Source organism: Schistocerca americana, chromosome 1, assembly GCF_021461395.2.
Source record: "Schistocerca americana isolate TAMUIC-IGC-003095 chromosome 1, iqSchAmer2.1, whole genome shotgun sequence".
Taxonomy (NCBI): Eukaryota; Metazoa; Arthropoda; class Insecta; order Orthoptera; family Acrididae; genus Schistocerca; species Schistocerca americana.
Window position 1 is genome coordinate 163,712,702 of NC_060119.1, and position 21,874 is coordinate 163,734,575.

Genomic DNA, 21,874 nt, shown 5'->3' on the forward strand with positions numbered 1-21,874 from the left:
AGGTTTAAATTTATCATGGTTAGTTTTTAGGTTATCATGATGTAGTCTGTTGTTAATTTATTTTTTTATTTGGAATGCAATTCTCATTTTACGTTCTTTGAAGACATGGGAAATTTCTTAGGATATAACCAAGGAAGAAGATGCATGTTGTCATTGTATTTTTGTATTTCTTGATGGCTATTTTGTTCACTTTCTCTTTCACTTTTATAGCTAAACTGCTCATTGGTGTGGGTTTATGTCTATTAGCTGCAGCTAGTTGTTTTCTGATTCTCATTTCATTCTGAAGGCTCACATCAGTCAATAGGATTTTCAGAGCTTAATGAATCATTTAGTGCTATGCTGGTAGTTCGTGCAAATTGAGAGGCGGGAAGGGGCATGTACATGTATGTCAGTGGTGATTGGTTTCCTGCCAATTTATAAGGCTTTTTCAACTTTCTTCGTGATGGTTAGATCAAGTAATCCAATGGTATTATTTATTTCATGCTCACAGATGAAAGTTTGCATTGAAGGTTTGGAGAATGTCCTGGACATAATCATTGTTTTTCAATTCAACAATTACATATTTTCTCTATAACTGAGCTTTTTGAATCAATGATGGGTTTTTTGTGAAACGTGTGTGCTCAAAGTGGTTGAGCGGCAGTATGCAGTATTTTTTTTTCACTCTACCTCTCCTGTAAGTACCCTTTACTCTGGCAAATTCATGTTTTTAACACTAACAGAGTCTTTTTTGAAAAGACATTTCTGTCAACAGCACATAATCTGCCTTGCACTTGGTCTTCTGTTGTGAAAAAGCGTCTGCATTCTTCACTAACGCCTGCGATGTAGCCACACAGTTCTCCAACTGAATTATGATAGTGTGAAGCAACGAAATGTGTATTGGAAAAATAAATAAATGACCTACGCAGTAAACTGTTGTATTTATATTTTTCACCAACTGTAGACGTCATGATGCTGTTCTTTATGAACGAAGTATTCAAGCATGTAAATGTGTAAAGAAAATCATACCCCTTAAGGTCAGCTGCTGATTGAACAAAAAAATTACATACTATCGGTTTCGAGCATACAAAAGATACGCAATGATAAACCAAAATTACAACTGCATTGAGGCGGCATGAAACAAAGGTCATATTGACATGTAGTGTACTACATGCTTGGATAGGGAAATGACATAATTGGTAAGAGTAGCACCATCACGTTTTGTATGTAAGAAAAAACTAAGCAGCGAGTTTTCCTTTCAGAAACTGGATTTGAGTATTGGTTATTTCTGAGAAAATTGTGTTACGCCTCGTGCAACAGGACACAGGTTATTCCCGGTTCTGTGTAAATCATCACAATACAGGTGCCCACGTGTGGATGCTCAGAAGAGAACGAACATTGCCAGACTGAGTTTGCCATTGCCATACAAACCCAGCTCCTGGCGCTATGGTATGGGATGCCATTCGGTACACAATACGATCACTTTTGTTTCATGCAGCCGGTACTTTTGACAGCTGAGTTCACTTTTAAGGTCAGTGGCTATGACCTATCTACGAGGTTTCCGTGGCATCGTTTATCAACAATATAACGCAAGACATAATGTTTCCGTGCTGTCCTGACCTATCTCGATAGAGAGGATGTTTGACTGTAACCCTGCCCAGCACGATTTCCGAATCTCTCACCCACTGAAAACAGCTGGTCTTTGGCAGCGGAGAGGCTGACATCCCAGCATTCGTCAGCCACTACTATCTATGTATTCTTGTATAGCGCTGAAGCAGTGACGTATTCCTGTCTGTCATCTACGGTCACTCGACTCCATAGCTGGAGTTCGAAGTTATGCATAACCCCAAATCAGATACAAATTTATGAATTCTACCTACTACAGTGTACACGTACAATACGTAAAATTTTCCTATTCGCTATCGTTCCTAATGTTTCTATTTTAGTAGCCTGCAATGACAATAGCTACCGTATACTATGACACCCTATTGCCAATCACAAAATATAACATGTGAGGTCCTGTTATAATGTAACCAGTAAAAGACCACATAGCATGGTAACTATGATTGTTGTATCCTACAGACTACATTTGATTTACAACATTGTATTATACATCGTATGTAAACTTGACTGACATTTCACGGTAGCTGATGATGATCTGTTCAATTGAAACTACTAGTAAACTTTGTTACTGTTCAATCAGTAGCTTATTTCTTTGAATATGAGTTATTTATATAACAATTCATTTGTTTGCTGTTTCTGGTCGAAATTTTACTTTCCTAATGTTCTATTAACCCTGTGAGCCGAAAAATATAGAAAAAGATTCATTTTAAATCTTTTCACAAAACTGAGCGTAATCATCGTAGTAAGCAATGAATACGGGAATAAACTGGCAAAAAGTAAATGACCAGTTGCCTGAAGCGGGTGGTTTCACTTTGTAGCCAATGGGGCATAGAGCTTTCACTTCATGATATATAATAAAAAGCAATTTCGCATGTTTCCTAGAAACAATCCCACATCTCGTATCTTCCATAGGCTTATAATGATTAAAACAAATTATGGTCCTAAATAACAAGCAAAAATGGGCCTAAAATTTAATAAATTTGTATTAAAAGCACATACTGCGTCAGTCTTTTCATTTCCAAACCGCTCATAAAAGTATTAATACAAACTCAAATTTACTTTACAGTAACTATAGATACACTACACTCACTGTCAGTGGTCTCCTCAATATGATCATTATATGAAAAACCACTTGTCACAATCTCCTACAGTCATGTTGCACATTATTCACGCCGACCGTTGCTTTGAACGTTGTGAGTGTTACAATGCACTACATTCGTAAAAGTGCCTCCGTTTACCGCTAAGTGTCCCTGTCTTGTAATGGCATCGGTAGTTTCATGCGAAAGGCACTGGTACTTCAAGAAAAAATTAATAAAATGATGGTTTCAGATACAAATCACTGGTACTCAAAGGGTTAAATCACTTACATTCAGTATGTCTCTGTACACGCAAAATGCGTTTCTGCTCGTATGGGACTTCGTGATTCCTACATATTGCAGGTGACCTCCAACTACTGAAGGCGCTCTCACACGATGGAGTACTATCGTCAGTGTACAATGGTTGGCAGCACTGGGAACAGCTTCCCACATTTCAAATGGACGGGAATCCCCTGCTCTTCATTCTTGACTTGGAATGTAAAGAATCTTCCGCTCTCCTGAAGAAAGCAGGGGAAAACGGGGTAAGTATTAGAATAAAATAATTTTATGAATGAATAGAGCGACAGAAAAACGTATAAGTGTATGCTGTCGTCTATTTTTTCGGCATGTCTGCTGTGTGTTTCTGTTTCATTTCACTGACTTTAACGTCGTTTGTATTATAACATACAGCATTTAAGTATTACAGTTAACTATTCTGATGCATCATTGGGATGTATAACCAACGTCTATGTCTGTACACTAGATGGCTCTGTAGTCCGTATTACAGTGTATTGTACTCAATTAGAATGTTATCAGATCTACATCTACATCCATACTTTGCAAAATAATGAGGAATGGATGGAAGATGGCACTTTCGTTGGTGTCGTTCATTAGCGTTTCTCCCTTATTTGCGAATGGAGCGTGGGAAGAATGATTGCGTGAAGATCTCTGTACACGCCGTGATTAGTCCAATCTTGTCTTCGCCGTCTCTACAAGAGCGATATGTAGGGGGCTGTACTATACTCCTACAGTCTTCACTTAATACTAATTCTTGAAACTACGCAAGTAGGTTTTCTTGGGATAGTTGTCGGCTATCTCCAGGCGTCTGCCACTTCAGGTTTTCGTGAGGCTCTCCCGTATCATCAGTCGCCCTGCCCTTGTCTGTATGCTTTCGACCCTCTCCCCCCCCCCGCCCCCTCGATATTCCTGTTAGGCATGAATCCCTTACAACTGAGCAATATTTCGGGCATGTCGTGCGAATGTTTTGTAAACAGAATCCTTTGCATGCTGATTACATTTTCTCTGTAGTCCACCAATGCAGCGAAGATAACTACCTTCTTTACCTATGACTGAACCTATGAGAGCATTCTATTTCAAATCCTCACCAACTATTACACCCAGTTATTTATACGAGCTGACTGATTCTACAAGTGACTCGTTCTCATCGTAGGATATTACGTTTTTTGGAGGGCACATTTTACATTTCTGAACTTCTAAAGCAAGCAGCCACTCTTGCAGTACACCTCAGTAGCTGCGTGATCAGTGCGGCTAAGGATCATACGGAGCACCCTGGTTCAATTTCCGCTACTGCCAGGAATTTTTGTTCTTCGTGGAAAGACTTGAACTGTGTGCGCTCAGCCTCTAGATGCCAATTGACGTGCTGCTTGAATGGGAAGCAGCTCCTCCACAGTCTGAATAGCCGACGACCGGGAGGCCGGTGTGTGTCAACACGCCCACCCACACAGCAGCCCGGCCGAATGACGCCATATGGCACGGCGGACGATCTTCACTGCGCGCCCCTCCAGGCCCGATCGCAGAGTTTAGTTCAGCCGGTCTTAGAAACACTCTGAAACCTGTTTGTATGTCCCTCCTTGTAATAGATGGTTACAAGGACGCAGGCTATTAACATGAAAGCCGGCCGGGGTGGCCGAGCGGTTCTAGGCGCTACAGTCTGGAACCACGCGACCGCTACGGTCGCAGATTTGAATCCTGCCTCGGGCATGGATGTGTGTGATGTCCTTAGGTTAGTTAGGTTTAAGTAGTTCTAAGTTCTAGGGGACTGATGACCTCAGATGTTAAGTCCCATAGTGCTCAGAGCCATTTGAACCATTTATTTATTAACATGAAATGAAATTTAAAAACAACTGCAGCCGTCTCTTTTGCATTTCATTTCTTTAGGCAGGGAGTTTCGGTGTTCCGTTACACCACCTTCACGCCCCTTGACGATAGTACATTGGAAGGAATCCAATCTCGTGTGCAGTCATAACAGGAGCCACTATTATCTCTAGTTTGCACGACACTATCCCTTCGTTCATCAACCGACGAGTCATTATTTACTCCTGTTGTGAGGGCACGCGAGATTGGATTCCACCCAATTTACGTTGATCAAGGGGTCTGAAGATGCTGTTATGGAACACCGGAACCTATTGCATAAATAAATTAAATGCAGGTGTTTTAATTTTTATTTCACTTTGAAATCTTGTCATTATATGACTGCATATTTGTGTAGTTTTTTTTTTTCAGAGAATACTTCATTATAGACAATTGTATCATCCGTAAAAATCTGAGGTTCTTATTAATTGTCTCCCGTATCTTTAATATACAACACGAACAGCAAGGGTCCCGAAGCAGTTCCAAGGATCACGCCCAAAGCTACTTCTACGTATGTCGACGTCTCTCCATCCCAGATAACAAGCTGCATCCTCTCAACCAAGAAATCCTCATCCAGTCACAGATTTCGTTTGACATCCTATGTGGTCGTACCATTATCAGTACTCGTGTGATACTGAGTAAATGTTTCTCGTAAGTCCAGGAATACTGCATCCGTCTGCTTGCCTTGACCCGTGTGAGAAAAGAGCTATACGAGTTTCGCATAAACCATGTTTTCGAAATCCATGCTGTGCTGGTACTGCGAACGGCTGAAAGGAAGGGGAAACTACAGCCGTAATTTTTCCTGAGGGCACGCAGCTTTACTATATGGTTAAATGATGATGGCGTCCACTTGGGTAAAATATTCCGGAGGTAAAATAGTCCCCCAATCGGATCTCCGGGCGGGGACTACTCAGGAGGACGTCGTCATCAGGAGAAAGAAAACTGGCGTTCTACGGATCGGAGCGTGGAATGTCAGATCCCTTAATCGGACAGGTAGGCTAGAAAATTTAAAAAGGGAAATGGATAGATTAAAATTAGTGGGAAGTGAAGTTCGGTGGCAAGAGGAACAATGTTTCTGGTCGGGTGAAACAGAATTATAAATACAAACCAAATAGGGGTAATACAGGAGTAGGTTTAGTAATGAATAAAAAATAGGTGCGCGGGTAAGCTACTACGAACAGCATAGTGAACGCATTATTGTAGCCAAGACAGACACCAAGCCCACGCCTACAACAGTAGTACAAGTTCATATGCCAACTAGCTCCACAGACGACGAGATGAGATACAAGAAATTATTCAGATAGTTAAGGGAGACGAAAATTTAATAGTCATGGGGGACTGGAATTCGATAGTAGGAAAAGGAAGAGAAGGAAAATATGTCGGCGAATATCTAATGGGGATAAGGAATGAAAGAGGAAGCCGATTGGTTGTATTTTGCGTAGAGCATCACTTAATCGTAGCTAACACTTGGTTTAAAAATCATGAAAGAAAGTTGTATACGTGGAAGAGGCCAGGAGACACTGGAAGGTTTCATGTAGTTCATATAGTGGTAAGACAGAGATTTAGGAACCAGGTTTTAAATTGTAAGACATTCGCAGGGGCAGATGTGGACTCTGGCCACACTCTGTTGGTTATGAACTGTAGATTAAAACTGAAGAAACTGCGAAAAGGTGGGAATTTAAGCATGTTGGCTATCTCTGGATAACCTGAAAGAACCAGAGGTTGTAGAGAGTTTCAGAGAGATTATTAGGAACGATTGACAGGAACAGGGGAAAGAAATACAGTAGAAGAAGAATGGGTAGCTTTGAGAGATGAAATAGTGAAGGCAGCAGAGGATCGAGTAGGTAAAAAGACGAGGGCTAGTAGAAATCCTTGGGTAACAGAATAGATATTGAAATTAATTGATGAGAGGAGAAAATATAAAAATGCAGTAAATGAAGCAGGCAAAAAGGAATACAAACGTCTCAAAAATGAGATCAACAGGAAGTGCAAAATGGCTAAGCAGGGATGGCTAGAGGACAAATGTAAGGATGTAGAGGCACATATCACTAGGGGTAAGAGACTGCCTACAGGAAAATTAAAGAGACCTTTGGAGAAAGGAGAACCACATGCATGAATATCAAGAGCTCAGATGGAAACCCAGTTGTAAGCAAAGAAGGGAAAGCAGAAAGGTGGAAGGAGTATGTGGTGTCACCGCCAGACACCACTCTTGCTAGGTGGTAGCCTTTAAATCGGCCGCGGTCCGTTAGTATACGTCGGACCCGCGTGTCGCCACTATCAGTGATTGCAGACCGAGCGCCGCCACACGGCAGGTCTAGAGAGACTTCCTAGCACTCGCCCCAGTTGTACAGTCGACTTTGCTAGCAATGGTTCACTGACAAAATACGCTCTCATTTGCCGAGACGATAGTTAGCATAGCCTTCAGCTACGTGATTTGCTACGACCTAGCAAGGCGCCATTACCAGTTACTATTGATGCTGTAAAACATGTACCATCAAGAGTGATGTTCACCATTTATGGATTAAAGTTAAGTATTCCACAGCTACGTCCTTTTTTGCTAGTCTCGTTTCCTTGACCTGTGCCAGACCTCACGCCAGCCTGCGTGAGCTAAAACGCGTGCCTTTCGGCTTCCTCTCATAGTGGGTTGGCTGTTTTGCCAATCCACAACAGAGTATATGGAGGGTCTATACAGGGACGATGTTCTTGAGGACAATATTATAGAAATGGAAGAGAACGTAAATGAAGATGAAATAGGAGATTTGATACCGTTTAAAGAATTTGATAGAGCACTGAAAGACCTAAGCCAAAACAAGGCCTTGGGAGCAGACAACATCTCATTAGAGCTACTGACAGCCTTGGGATAACCAGCCATGACAAAACTCCACCATCTGGTGAGCAAGATGTATGAGACAGGCGAAATACCCTGAAACTTCAAGAACAATATACACTCCTGGAAATTGAAATAAGAACACCGTGAATTCATTGTCCCAGGAAGGGGAAACTTTATTGACACATTTCTGGGGTCAGATACATCACATGATCACACTGACAGAACCACAGGCACATAGACATAGGCAACAGGGCATGCACAATGTCGACACTAGTACAGTGTATATCCACCTTTTGCAGCAATGCAGGCTGCTATTCTCCCATGGAGACGATTGTAGAGATGCTGGATGTAGTCCTGTGGAACGGCTTGCCATGCCATTTCCACCTGGCGCCTCAGTTGGACCAGCGTTCGTGCTGGACGTGCAGACCGCGTGAGACGACGCTTCATCCAGTCCCAAACATGCTCAATGGGGGACAGATCTGGAGATCTTGCTGGCCAGGGTAGTTGACTTACACCTTCTAGAGCACGTTGGGTGGCACGGGATACATGCGGACGTGCATTGTCCTGTTGGAACAGCAAGTTCCCTTGCCGGTCTAGGAATGGTAGAACGATGGGTTCGATGACGGTTTGGATGTACCGTGCACTATTCAGTGTCCCCTCGACGATCACCAGTGGTGTACGGCCAGTGTAGGAGATCGCTCCCCACACCATGATGCCGGGTGTTGGCCCTGTGTGCCTCGGTCGTATGCAGTCCTGATTGTGGCGCTCACCTGCACGGCGCCAAACACGCATACGACCATCATTGGCACCAAGGCAGAAGCGACTCTCATCGCTGAAGACGACACGTCTCCATTCGTCCCTCCATTCACGCCTGTCGCGACATCACTGGAGGCGGGCTGCACGATGTTGGGGCGTGAGCGGAAGACGGCCTTACGGTGTGCGGGACCGTAGCCCAGCTTCATGGAGGCGGTTGCGAATGGTCCTCGCCGATACCCCAGGAGCAACAGTGTCCCTAATTTGCTGGGAAGTGGCGGTGCGGTCCCCTACGGCACTGCGTAGGATCCTACGGTCTTGGCGTGCATCCGTGCGTCGCTGCGATCCGGTCCCAGGTCGACGGGCACGTGCACCTTCCGCCGACCACTGGCGACAACATCGATGTACTGTGGAGACCTCACGCCCCACGTGTTGAGCAATTCGGCGGTACGTCCACCCGGCCTCCCGCATACCCACTATACGCCCTCGCTCAAAGTCCGTCAACTGCACATACGGTTCACGTCCACGCTGTCGCGGCATGCTACCAGTGTTAAAGACTGCGATGGAGCTCCGTATGCCACGGCAAACTGGCTGACACTGACGGCGGCGGTGCACAAATGCTGCGCAGCTAGCGCCATTCGACGGCCAACACCGCGGTTCCTGGTGTGTCCGCTGTGCCGTGCGTGTGATCATTGCTTGTACAGCCCTCTCGCAGTGTCCGGAGCAAGTATGGTGGGTCTGACACACCGGTGTCAATGTGTTCTTTTTTCCATTTCCAGGAGTGTAATAATTCCAATCCCAAAGAAAGCAGGTGTTGCCAGGTGTGAGAATTACCAGGTTATCAGTTTAATTAGTCACGAATGCGAAATACTAACATGAATTCTTTACAAACGAATGGAAAAACTGGTAGAAGCCGACCTCGGCGAAGATCAGTTTGGATTCCGTAGAAATGTAGGAACACGTGAGGCAATACTGACCCTAAGACTTATCTTAGAAAAAAGATTAAGGAAAGGCAAACCTACCTTTCTAGCATTTGTAGACTTAGAGAAGGCTTTTGACAATGTTGATTGGAATACTCTGCTTCAAATTCTAAAGGTGGCAGGGATCAAATAAAGGGAGCGAAGGCTACTTACAATTTGTACAGAAACCAGATAACAGTTATAAGAATCGAGGGGCATGAAAGGGAAGCAGTGGTTGGGAAGGGAGTGAGACAGGGTTGCAGCCTATCCCCCATGTTATTCAGTCTGTATATCGAGCAAGCAGTAAAGGAAACAAAAGAAAAATTTGGAGTAGGAATTAAAATCCATGGAGAAGAAATAAAAACCTTGAGGTGTGCCGATAACATTGTAATTCTGTCAGAGACAGCAAAGGACCAGGAAGAGCAGCTGAACGGAAGGGATAGTGTCTTGAAAGGAGGATATAAGATGAACATCAACAAAAGCAACACGAGGATAATGGAACGTAGTCGAATTAAATCGGGTGATGCTGAGGAAATTAGACTGGGTAATGAGACACTTAAAGTAGTAGATGAGTTTTGCTCCTTGGGAGACAAAATAACTGATGATGGTCGATATAGAGAGGATATAAAATGTAGACTGGCAATGGCAAGGAAAGCCTTGCTCCAGAAGAAAAAAATGTTCAAATGTGTGTGAAATCTTATGGGACTTAACTGCTAATGTCATCAGTCCCTTAGCTTACACACTACTTAACCTAAATTATCCTAAGGACAAACACACACACCCATGCCCGAGGGAGAACTCCTCCGCCGGGACCAACCGCACAGTCCATCACTGCAGCGCATAGACCGCTCGGCTAATCCCGCGCGACTTTTGGAGAAGAGAAATTTGTTAACATCGAGTATAGGTTTAAGTATCAGGAAGTCTTTTCTGAGAGTATTTGTATGGAGTCATGTATGGAAGTGAAACATGGACGATAACAAGTTTCGACGAGAAGAGAACAGAAGCTTTCTAAATGTGGTGCTACAGAAGAAAGCTGAAGATTAGATGGGTAGATCGCGTAACTAATGAGGAGGTACTGAATAAAATTGGGGAGAAGAGGAATTTGTGGCACAACTTGACTAGAAGAAGGGATCGGTTGGTAGGACGCATTCTCAGGCATCAAAGGATCACCAATTTAGTTTCAGAGGGCAGCAGGGAGGGCAAAAATAGTAGGGCGAGGCCAAGAGATGAATACAATAAGTAGATTCAGAAGGATGTAGGTTGCAGTAGTTACTTGGAGATGAAGAATCTTGCGCAGGATAGAGTAGCATGGAGGGCTGCATCAAACCAGTCTCTGGACTGAAGACCACAACAACAAAAACATGAAAACATTGAGCAGACGAGCATTTTTCAGAGGCAGTGATCCACTCTACTTCCAAGTGCCTTTTTTAAGCAAAATGGTGAGATATTTGCAGGATCTCCAGAGAGACGGCGTGGAAATCAAACACCAAAAATTGAATCAAATAATTGTCTTATGTTTTCACACTGTTCTGAGGCCTGAATGTGCACAGTGATAATCCGCCTTTTCTCTTATATGCTTATCATGATAATCTAAATCTGTAATTTATAGTAAAATAATGGCTACGGTTTCTAAAAGTCATTTACCACTTTCTTTACAGGAGTTCTTCAAACCTCCACATGTTTGGCTGATCCTGCACGATGCTTCTCCTGCAAGTGCTCTGGGACTCACAGATACTGCCACTGACATTAAGTTACCTGTATCAACACGGATAAACAACGGAAAAAACTTCGTAAAAGAACAACATATTACCGTGCCCACTTTCAACAATACAATAACGACGGATTTAATAAAGCTGGGAGATAAAGATTGCAATTCAACGGAAGTCTATGACTTAAGTGATAGGACCAGTTCAATAAGAAGCACGGGGTACACAAACAGTAACAGTATGCACGTAACTAAAATTCCTTTTCGCACCAGCAAGGAAAACTCTGAATTCAACTTTAAAGGAATTAGTGACGATACTTCAGTGGATGAGACTGTAGAAACTTGTTTTTATTGTGAAGTATTTCGTGAGTTGAACATCCTCGTTGACAGTCAGGTGCTTATAGGCAGAAGGGATGCAGATAGTAAGTACACAATTCTGGAAGCCTACAGGCGTAGAAAACACGGCGAACTCGTTGTTTCGGAGCTGGGGTACTGGGATAGGTCAGCTGCCGTCGTCTGGAAAGCTGTCCGCGAAGTAGCGGTCAGGAGACTGGACCTGAAGCGCACAAAGGTGGTGGCATCCATTGTGGTAAGTTTCAACATAATTACAAAGTAGATATCTTTTAAGTCTCATCCGTTACTAAAAAGCTACATAGTTCCATGCGTTAGGTGCAGCTGACACTATTATTTTTGAGAATTCATTTGTTTTACCAACGACCCTCAGACAGTTGGTAATGTCATCGGTTCCTGAGTGCAGCGTAGACTTCAATTACGTTCCCTGACTTGTGACGTTGAACATTATCCATCTATTCCATGCAGAAAACATCATGGAGGTCTTCACCTTGTTGAATGACTTCTGCTTCAGCTTCTGCCCTGTGCATCAGTGGGAACAACAAATGGGTCGAGGCGGGAAGAGGGGGGTGGGGGGCACGCAGTCAGCTTACTCATCTCAGAGCATTGCTTTTATTTCTTTATTTCTTACGTTCCGTCGGACTATGCGAACCACAGCTTTTTAGTTACGGAAAGAGTCATCACGTAGTTTACGGAATGGTGATTGCAACATTTATTAACGAAGAGTTAAATAATTAACAAAACAACAAAAACTGGGGCTATACAAATAAGTAACTCGTTATAGGTAATACTCCGAACAACTCCTGTACAGTTCTACGCAACAGGTGCAGCTGACATTACTATTTTTGGGAACTCATTCCTTGCACTGGCGGCTCTCAGGCAGTTAATGATGTCATAGATCTCTGAGTACAACGCAGAATTCCACATTCCTTGCACTGCCGGCTCTCAGGCAGTTAGTGATGTCATAGATCTCTGAGTACAACGCAGAATTCCACATTCCTTGCACTGCCGGCTCTCAGGCAGTTAGTGATGTCATAGATCTCTGAGTACAACGTAGAATTCAATTCTCTCGCCCAGACTCGCACCGCGAGGAAACCTTTCAACTTGGTTTTGAGTACTTATGTGTTTATCACACTTTATTCCATTCCAGAGTAAGCCTACTGAAAATGAAACCGGCTGAATTATGCACACCTTTCCTTACAATGGCTGAGGCAACCATTTCTGAACAATGTACAGTGCTATGCAACCGTATACTGTTTTTACGTCTAGTGCTCACTGAATGAATACTGCAGTTTATTCTTAATGAGTCACTATTGTCAACAACGTATGCCATGACTCAGTACGTGTGCAGGGACAGCAGAGTTAGAATTTCGAAACGTCTGAACAACGACCTACACGAAGTTACCAAACTGACAGCACCGATCGGTGTGACCGCGCGGTTCTGGGCTGACAGCATTCTTGGTGGGTTAACAGAGTTCCGCAAACCGCAACACCATACGAGTAACTGAGTGAAAGTAACCAAAGTAAACAATAAGTCTTCGAGTTTCGGCGTCAGAAACAGTGGTGATAATTCTTACTCTCCGAAAGAACAGATACCGTATGAGGCTTACCGGCCAATGATCTTCTTCAGTGCGGATGTACTCACATTACCCAAACTCTTACGGGAATCGGTAGATCGACTGCCATGAGTAATGAGTACAGTGGGTAGGGCACTACAAATGTGTGTGGACAGTAAGTTGGAGATGTGAGTTTCACGGGGAGCGTGCCAGAGTTAAGTCTCTGCAGTCGCGCTATCCTTTGTCTCCTCGGTGGCTCAGACGTCTAGAGCGTCTGTCGTCTAAGCAGGAGATCCGGGGTTTGAGTCCCGATCGGGGCACACATTTTCAACTGTCCACCTTGATATTTATCAACGCCTGTAAGCGGCTAAAGGTCTGGATTTTGCTGTAATTTTAAATAAATCTCGTTGACAATGGAGAATAACCGTCTTCTTCCTACTTTGTAGATGCGAAGTGAACCGGTTTTGAGTTTTTTCCCGTATCCCACAATTTTACAACATAAACAGCAAGTACTAAATATTTGATCAGGTGAATATTCGCAACTGAGGAATATATATATATATATATATATATATCGACTGCCATGAGTAATGAGTACAGTGGTTAGGGCACTACAAATGTGTGTGGACAGTGAGTTGGAGATGTGAGTATATATATATATATATATATATATATATATATATATATATATATATATATATATATATATAGGGTGTTAGAAAAAGGTACGGCCAAACTTTCAGGAAACATTCCTCACACACAAATAAAATAAAGAAAAGATGTTATGTGGACGTGTGTCCGGAAACGCTTAATTTCCATGTTAGAGCTCATTTTAGTTTCGTCAGTATGTACTGTACTTCCTCGATTCACCGCCAGTTGTCCCAATTACAGGAAGGTAATGTTGACTTCGGTCCTTGTGTTGACATGCGATTCATTGCTCTACAGTGCTAGCATCAAGCACATCAATACGTAGCATCAACAGATTGGTGTTCGTCACGAACGTGGTTTTGCAGTCGGTGCAATGTTTACAAATGCAGAGTTGGCAGATGACCATTTGATGTATGGATTAGCACGGGGCAATAGCCGTGGCGCGGTGCGTTTGTATTGAAACAGATTTACAGAACGAAGGTGTCCCGACAGGAAGACGTTCGAAGCAATTGATAGGCGTCTTAGGGAGCACGAAACATTCCAGCCTATGACTCGCGACTGGGGAAGACCTATAACGACGAGGACACCTGCAATGGACGAGGCAATTCTTCGTGCAGTTGACGATAGCCCTAATGTCAGCGTCAGAGAAGTTACTGCTGTACAAGGTAACGTTGACCACGTCACTGTATGGAGAGTGCTACGGGAGAACCAGTTGTTTCCGTACCATGTACAGCGTGTGCAGGCACTATCAGCAGCGACGGAGGGTGGATGCATGTACCCTCGCTAACGGAGGACATTTTGAACATTTCCTGTAACAAAGTGTTTGAAGTCACGCTGGTACGTTCTGTTGCTGTGTGTTTCCATTCCATGGTTAATCTGATTTGAAGAGAAGTAATAAAATGAGTTCTAACATGGAAAGTAAGCGTTTCCGGATACATGTCCACATAACGTATTTTCTTTCTTTGTGTGTGAGGAATGTTTCCTGAAAGTTTGGCCGTACCTTTTTGTAACACCCTGTATATAATATCCGCTTCAGCTGCCAGTAATTTTCTTAATCTATTCCACTGTCGGTTTCGGAGCTTAAAGCCTTCTCTTCAGGTGGCACCCAATATGAACAACAAGAGGGGCTACTAACGTACAGGTAACATGTAGCTAATATACTAGAATGAAAGCTACAGTTGCGGGAAGTGGTGTACCCGCATTAATTATCGGAACATACATGTGTGGCGGTCGGGCCATTGAGTCATGGGGAATCACACCACATGGGACTCGAACAAAAACACTAACTTCTCGACAGAAATGAATTCAGTAATACTGTAAATATAAGTAACTGAAATCACGAGTAGGACCAGCAGTCGCAGCGACCGCTTGGACGGCACGACACGGAAGTAACTAGTGCAAATATGGAAATTTGTGGTAAGGTACTATGGGACCAAACAGCCTTAAACTAAACTTCCTGGCAGATTAAAAGTGTGTGTCCGACCGAGACTCGAACTCGGGACCTTTGCCTTTCGCGGGCAAGTGCTCTACCAACTGAGCTACCGAAGCACGACTCACGCCCGGTACTCACAGCTTTACTTCTGCCAGTACCTCGTCTCCTACCTTCCAAACTTTACAGAAGCTCTCCTGCGAAACCTTGCAGAACTAGCACTCCTGAAAGAAAGGATATTGCGGAGACATGGCTTAGCCACAGCCTGGAGGATGTTTCCAGAATGAGATTTTCACTCTGCAGCGGCGTGTGCGCTGTTTTGAAACTTCCTGGCAGATTAAAACTGTGTATGCCCGACCGAGACTCGAACTCGGGACCTTTGCCTTTCGCGGGCAAGTGCTCTACCAACTGAGCTACCGAAGCACGACTCACGCCCGGTACTCACAGCTTTACTTTGCCAGTACCTCGTCTCCTACCTTTCAAACTTTACAGAAGCTCTCCTGCGAAACCAGGCTGTGGCTAAGCCATGTCTCCGCAATATCCTTTCTTTCAGGAGTGCTAGTTCTGCAAGGTTCGCAGGAGAGCTTCTGTAAAGTTTGGAAGGTAGGAGACGAGGTACTGGCAAAAGTAAAGCTGTGAGTACCGGGCGTGAGTCGTGCTTCGGTAGCTCAGTTGGTAGAGCACTTGCCCGCGAAAGGCAAAGGTCCCGAGTTCGAGTCTCGGTCGGGCACACAGTTTTAATCTGCCAGGAAGTTTCAAAACAGCGCACATTCCGGTGCAGAGTGAAAATCTCATTCTGGAAGCTTTAAACTAACTTACGCTAAGGACAACACGCACACCCATTCCCGAGGGAGGACTCAAACCTCCGATAGGGGGAGCCGCGCGAACCGTGACAAGGCGCCTTCGATCGCTCGGCTACCCCGCATGGCAGTAACTAGTGCAGGCGGCCCAGAAGCCAGATGACAGCGGCGACGGAAACGACTGAAGTAGGAGCCAGTGAGAAGGGGAACCAAAGAAAATAGCTGCAGAGAGCGGGAAACGGGAGTTTACTGGTCAGTCTGCTTACGTAAGTGCGGCTCACAAGATATATACAAACAGAACTACAAATATAAGAATAATATAGTAACATACACATGTGGGGAATCGGCAAAAATACCTAAAAGTGTCCGCCGGCTTAGCTGGGTGGTAACGTGCACGCCTCCCATGCAAGTGGGCCCGAGTTCGATTCCCGACCGGGCTGGAGATTTTCTCTACTGAGGGCTGGGTGTTGTGTTGTAGTCATCATCATTTCATCCTCATCACCGACGCGCAAGTCGCCCAATGTGGCGTCGACTGAAGTATTCGTATATGTTTCAATACGTTTGTGTGTGGGTGCGTTGGCTTGAAGACACGGCGCGAGCGCTCTAGCCAATACCAGCGCTTGTGGATGGGGATTTCGGAAGAGTGTGGCGTGGGGGACAGTACGGCACAGGACAGGGGAAGTGCTGAACGCGATGGCGCGACGGACAGACAGTCGCGGGAAAGACTTGGAGTGGATCAGTTCGCGCTTGATCGCGAGAGATACAAATATTTCGTAGTGCCGACTTGTGTATTTGTGAGATTTCCGTGGCTTCTGCAATGAACACGTAGTACGCATTTGGAAGTGAGTATCTTGCGAGCTATGTTGTTGTTCGTAACTTATTACATGCAGTAGGAATCTATCGTTTCCCTGTTATTCAAAAATGGTTCAAATGGCTCTGAGCACTATGGGACTTAACTTCTTAGGTCATCAGTCCCCTAGAACTTAGAACTACTTAAACCTAACTAACCTAAGGACAGCACACACATCCATGCCCGAGGCAGGATTCGAACCTGCGACCGTAGCAGTCGCGCGGTTCCAGACTGTAGCGCCTAGAACCGCTCGGCCGTGCCCTGTTATTCAACTTGTATTTTATTTAATTGCTGGACCATCGACACCAATAAGTGTATTGCCGAAATATACCGCATTCTTAAAAGTACTTCTACTATCGTACTCATCATTTAAAGTCGTTAAGATAGTACCTGCAGATTTTATTTAATTGCAGTTTTTCATTTATAAATTTATATGTTACATTCATAATTCGCAATTGCGTAGTGACAGAAATGTTCGACCAATCGACTCATGTGTGTATTCTTATCATATACTGTAGACTCAGCAGTATTGGGCTTGTAATGCGGCAACTACGTATCCCAGCCCCTAGACAACGAAACCATCCAAAACTTTCAATATTGCAACTCTGAGTCGGAGGGTACATAGTTGAGGGCCACCTCATTTCATTCATTTTCTATTTGAAAGCCTGCAAGCTGTATCTACCACGTCCTGATTTTACTCCATGACAAGCTGCAGGCCATGGATGATGACGTAGCTCTCCTTCAGGAGGTGCATGTTGCAACTTTCTGTGCTCCTCATGGTTTTACGGCACATGTGTCTCATGCTTCCCCTAGAAGTAGTGAGGTGACGATCCTCTAACGTGGCGGTATCCTATCTGATGCAGTTGACTATATCCCTGATGCCAGAGGTACGGTTCTCACTTTTAGTGGCATCCGGGGTTTAGCAATTTCAGGAGCCATTCTTTCAGCTGACTCGATCGTGTTTACATTTCCCGCGATATTGTCTGTGGGGTTCAGTCTACTGACGTCTGGCCCATTGCGATCTTTGACCATGACGCATATATCTGCACCATCAATCTCTGCCGCCAAAGGGTGTAGCACGGCCGTGGACCACGGAGACGGGACACGATCCACCTTACCTCACCCAACTGCCGGCAGCTCATGGAGACCACGTGAGCAGCTAGTCGTCGACGTCATGATGCCTGTCAGTCTGCCCTGTCGTATTGGGTGCTCTGTGTACAGCCTGCTTTCCGCATTGTGTTCGTTGGTTACGGAAGAACTCAGGAATTCTATTTCACCTTTATCCGGGAATTTACTATGATGCCGTATTCGTCAGAGCGCCAGGTGATAGAGAATCGTGCCAAGGCACAGCCCAGGTCCCTCTCTGGCCGCCACCTTGATCTATAGTCAGGTCGCGCACATACGATGGGTTAGTGCAAGAGCGTCCATCTATGTATCATGTCATAGCGGAGCGACGCCACCGTCGGAGGAATTTGATTAATGTTCTTACGATTGATGATGGGCTACGTTTTGATACCCAACGGGATATTGGTTCTCTCCTCCATGCCCATTACGTTACGCTGTGCTCTGAACAACGTCATCACTCTGCCAACATTAAGGCGGTCTCCAGACTCTCATTTGGCTCGGTTCCCGTAGATACGACGATGGATCTGATTGCTAACGTCACCGAGGACGAAGTCTATGTCGCTATGCAGGAGGGTTCTATGAACAGGTCGCCTGGCACTGACGGGTTCCCACTGGAGATTTATCGGATATTTCGTCTCCATCTGGCACCAGTGTGGACGGAAATTTGTCAGAAACTTATGTCACCTTTTGTGCCGATTCCAGACGGTTTCCTAGATGGTTTCCTCATTCCCAGCCACGAGCCTAGGGGTACCTCACGGATATGCGATTATCCCCTCTTGACATTACTCAACATTGATACAAAGACCTTTACCCGGTTGTTGGCTGCGCTGCTTAAATAAACAGCTTAGTACCTGGTTTCTCCCGATCAAACTTCATTGGGAACTGCCAATAACATCCGCACTCCCCTTTGTCGGCATCTGGACTTAATCGCTCTTGCTCACATTCGTGGTATGCCTGGAATTTTGGCAGCTCTTGAATTCAGAGACGCGTTCGTTCGAGTTGATCACGATTTCCTGGAAAGTGTACTCCGCAATATGGGCTACCCTGATACTACCGTCGACGTCGTAATCCATCTCCTCCGTGGAGCTACGCCTCGTGTAATCCACAGTGGCCGTCTTACTCCTCCCATCCCTATCCGTCGATCAGTGCATCAAGTCTGCCTGCTCCCTCCACTGTTGCATGCATTCGCCATGGAACCGTTGCTGTGCAGCCTCCGTCAACGCCTCTCTGGGATGTCTCTTGGTGACCATGTATTCAGTTGCACTGCTTATGCAGACGATCTCGTCACCGTTCTCCATAGCGGTGCTGAGGGCAGGGAGTCACTGATATGGGTTACCACCTACGGCGAAGCTTCAAGTAGCTGTCGTAGCGTACGAGAATAGAACGCCATGGCTATGGGTGGGGGCTTCCTGAGAACAGTCCTGCTTCTTTCCTTGTAGCTGATACTCTCCGATGCTTAGGACTCGATTTCGCAAGTGATCTGCGGCGGACAATTGCCCTCAACTGCAGACGTCTGCTTTCCATCTACGAGTTGGGCTCTTAGGTCACCGTTTACGAGCACTCGATCTTCTACAACGCATAAGATACGTAAATCTATATTTGGCGTCACGTATCCCCCACGTAGCACAGACACTTCCTATTCCGCCATCCATTGCCCACCCCATGCTCGCGGCATTGGGTTCGTTTGTTTGCCACGGCTTGCTGTTCAAGATAAGGAACAAGACCCTCACCCTGCCCTGGTGCAGAGTGAGTTTAGGTCTGTGTCACGTGCCTGACAGAACGGTAGCCCATTTATTTGCTCCCTTGTGACTTTGTGACGCCGTAGTCCTACGTTCTTTACCAGCTTATTGCTGGAGACCCTAGCACCACACTCTCTCTCAACACCTATCCAGCTTTCGGAAGTTTCGCTGCCCTTCTTTTACTTCCGCCTGTTCTTCCTTGAACTGAGCTACTGCCGGCGCAATTGACATCCACGAAGGCGATCTATGGTTTCCTTCAGCAGCGCATTTCACCGAATGTGGTTGGGAGGAAGCTTCCCAACGTCGACTGGCGTGCCGTTTGGCAATCGGTGTGCGCTCCTTATCTTGACACTGACGTCCAGTCAGTATGGTACCTTACTGTCAATGGGAAGCAAGTACGCCGGTCTCGCCCTCACAGGATTCACCTCGCAGGCATCCTGTTGTATGTCTACTGTGATGTTACGGAGTGAACATCGACGAGAGGTGTCTGGTTCTTGGTCTGACAGATGTTGACCTATCTACCCGTACGACTCCTCATCAGATACCTACTCAACTGCTCCTCTTTTCGGACGCGGGATACTTACCGCAACCAAAGACTGTGAGGTTTGTTGATGGCGCGAAATGTATACTTGACTTGTGACAGTTCCTTAATGAACGCCATTGTGCAGTTATCTGCAATCCAAAATACTGACAATTTTTCTCCAGTTTCCTTTGATGTCTTCTTTAACCCACCTCAGACCTGAGGTGTTCCGGTCATGAAGAGTTCATCTCTGCCTCTTCCACACTTAGAACCGATATATTCACTGGTCACCGGAATGTTCTTCTCGGAAGAACTCTACGTTGATAGTCTCCATTAGTCTGACCTCTTACTGCGCCTTCCTCCCCCCGTGACGCCGGTTTCCTGATATTTTCGGTGGTATTAACGAAAAAATTAATAAATAAATAAATAAAAATAAAAGAAGAATGAAAAGGAGAATAAGTAAATAAACGATGTTCATTGTACCTCTGCTCCACGTTCCCTACGCTTTCCTTGGTTCCTGGTGGATGGGAGCAGGGCATGGTGGCCAAGCCTTGGGTTGCGACCCCTGCCCACTTGGCTCTCACCCCTCCCTTTCGACGCCGGGAAGGTTCATTTAAGAAAAGGGGGGAGGGGGGGTAGCCACTTTGGTTGATAATCAAATCATCCTTGGCCCCGGATTCGAAACACTGATTAATAATCAGTAGGGAGTGTGTTACTGGGAACAGCTCAGTGATAGGGTTGTTCTTATCAGAATCGACAGCAAACCAACAGCGAGAACGATAGATCGGGTATACATGCTGACGTCGCAAGCTGAAGATGAACACATAGAGAAAGTATAGGAGGATATTGGAAGAGTAACACAGTACATAAAGGAAGATGAAAATCTAATAGTCATGGGGGACTGGAATGCAGTTGTAGGGAGAGGAGTAGAAGAAAAGGTTACAAGAGAACATAGACTTGGGACAAGGAATGAGAGAGAGGAGAGTAATTGAGTTCTGTAATAAATTTCATCCTGTAATACCTAATTCTCTGTTCAAGAACCGCAAGAGGCGGAAATATACTTGGAGAAGGCCCGCTGATATGGGAAGATTTCAGTTAGGTTACATCATGGTTAGACAGATATTCCAAAACCATATACTGGATTGTAGGACATATCCAGGCGCAGATATAGTTTCAGATCATAATTCGGTAGTGAAGAAGAGTAGGATGAAGTTTAAGAGATTATTCAGCAAGAATCAGTACGCAAGGAAGTGGGATACGGAAATACTAGGGAACGACGAGATACACTGGAAGTTCTCTAAGGCTATAGATACTGCAATAACGAATAGCCCTGTAGGCAGTTCAGTTGAAGAGGAATGGACATCTCTAAAAAGGGCAATCGCAGACGTTGGAAAGAAAAACATAGGTACAAACAAGGTAGCTGCGAAGAAGCCATGGTAACAGAAGAAATACTTCAGTTGATCGATGAAAGAAGAAAGTACAAGAATGTTCATGGAAATTCAGCAATACAAGTCGCTGAGGAATGAAATAAATGGGAGGTGCAGGGATGCTAACACGAAATGGCTGCATGAAAAATGTGAAGAAATTCAAAAAGAAATGATTGTAGCAAGGACTGACTCAGCATATAGAAAATCAACACAGCCTTCAGTGAAATTAAAAGCAAGGGTGGTAACATTAAGAGTGCAACAGTAATTCCATTGTTAAATGCAGGGGAGAGAGCAGATGGATTGAAAGAGTACACTGAAGGCCTCTATGAGGGAAAGATTTGTCTGATGTGACAGAA

The 21,874-nt window shown here is 44.8% G+C and overlaps 1 protein-coding gene and 1 non-coding gene across 2 annotated transcripts in view; one reads left to right on the forward strand and one right to left on the reverse strand.

Annotated features, from left to right (window-relative positions):
• Window positions 1-21,874, forward strand: part of LOC124612703 (glutamate receptor ionotropic, kainate 5-like) — a 132,458-nt gene that overhangs the window by 41,763 nt on the left and 68,821 nt on the right. The window contains exon 2 of the mRNA XM_047141093.1: window positions 11,027-11,662. Coding sequence (XP_046997049.1) covers window positions 11,027-11,662 — 636 coding nt within the window. The remainder of the gene's footprint in view (window positions 1-11,026; window positions 11,663-21,874) is intronic.
• Trnas-cga lies at window positions 15,407-15,481 on the reverse strand. Its single transcript has one exon. It is a non-coding gene; the product is annotated as a tRNA-Ser (tRNA).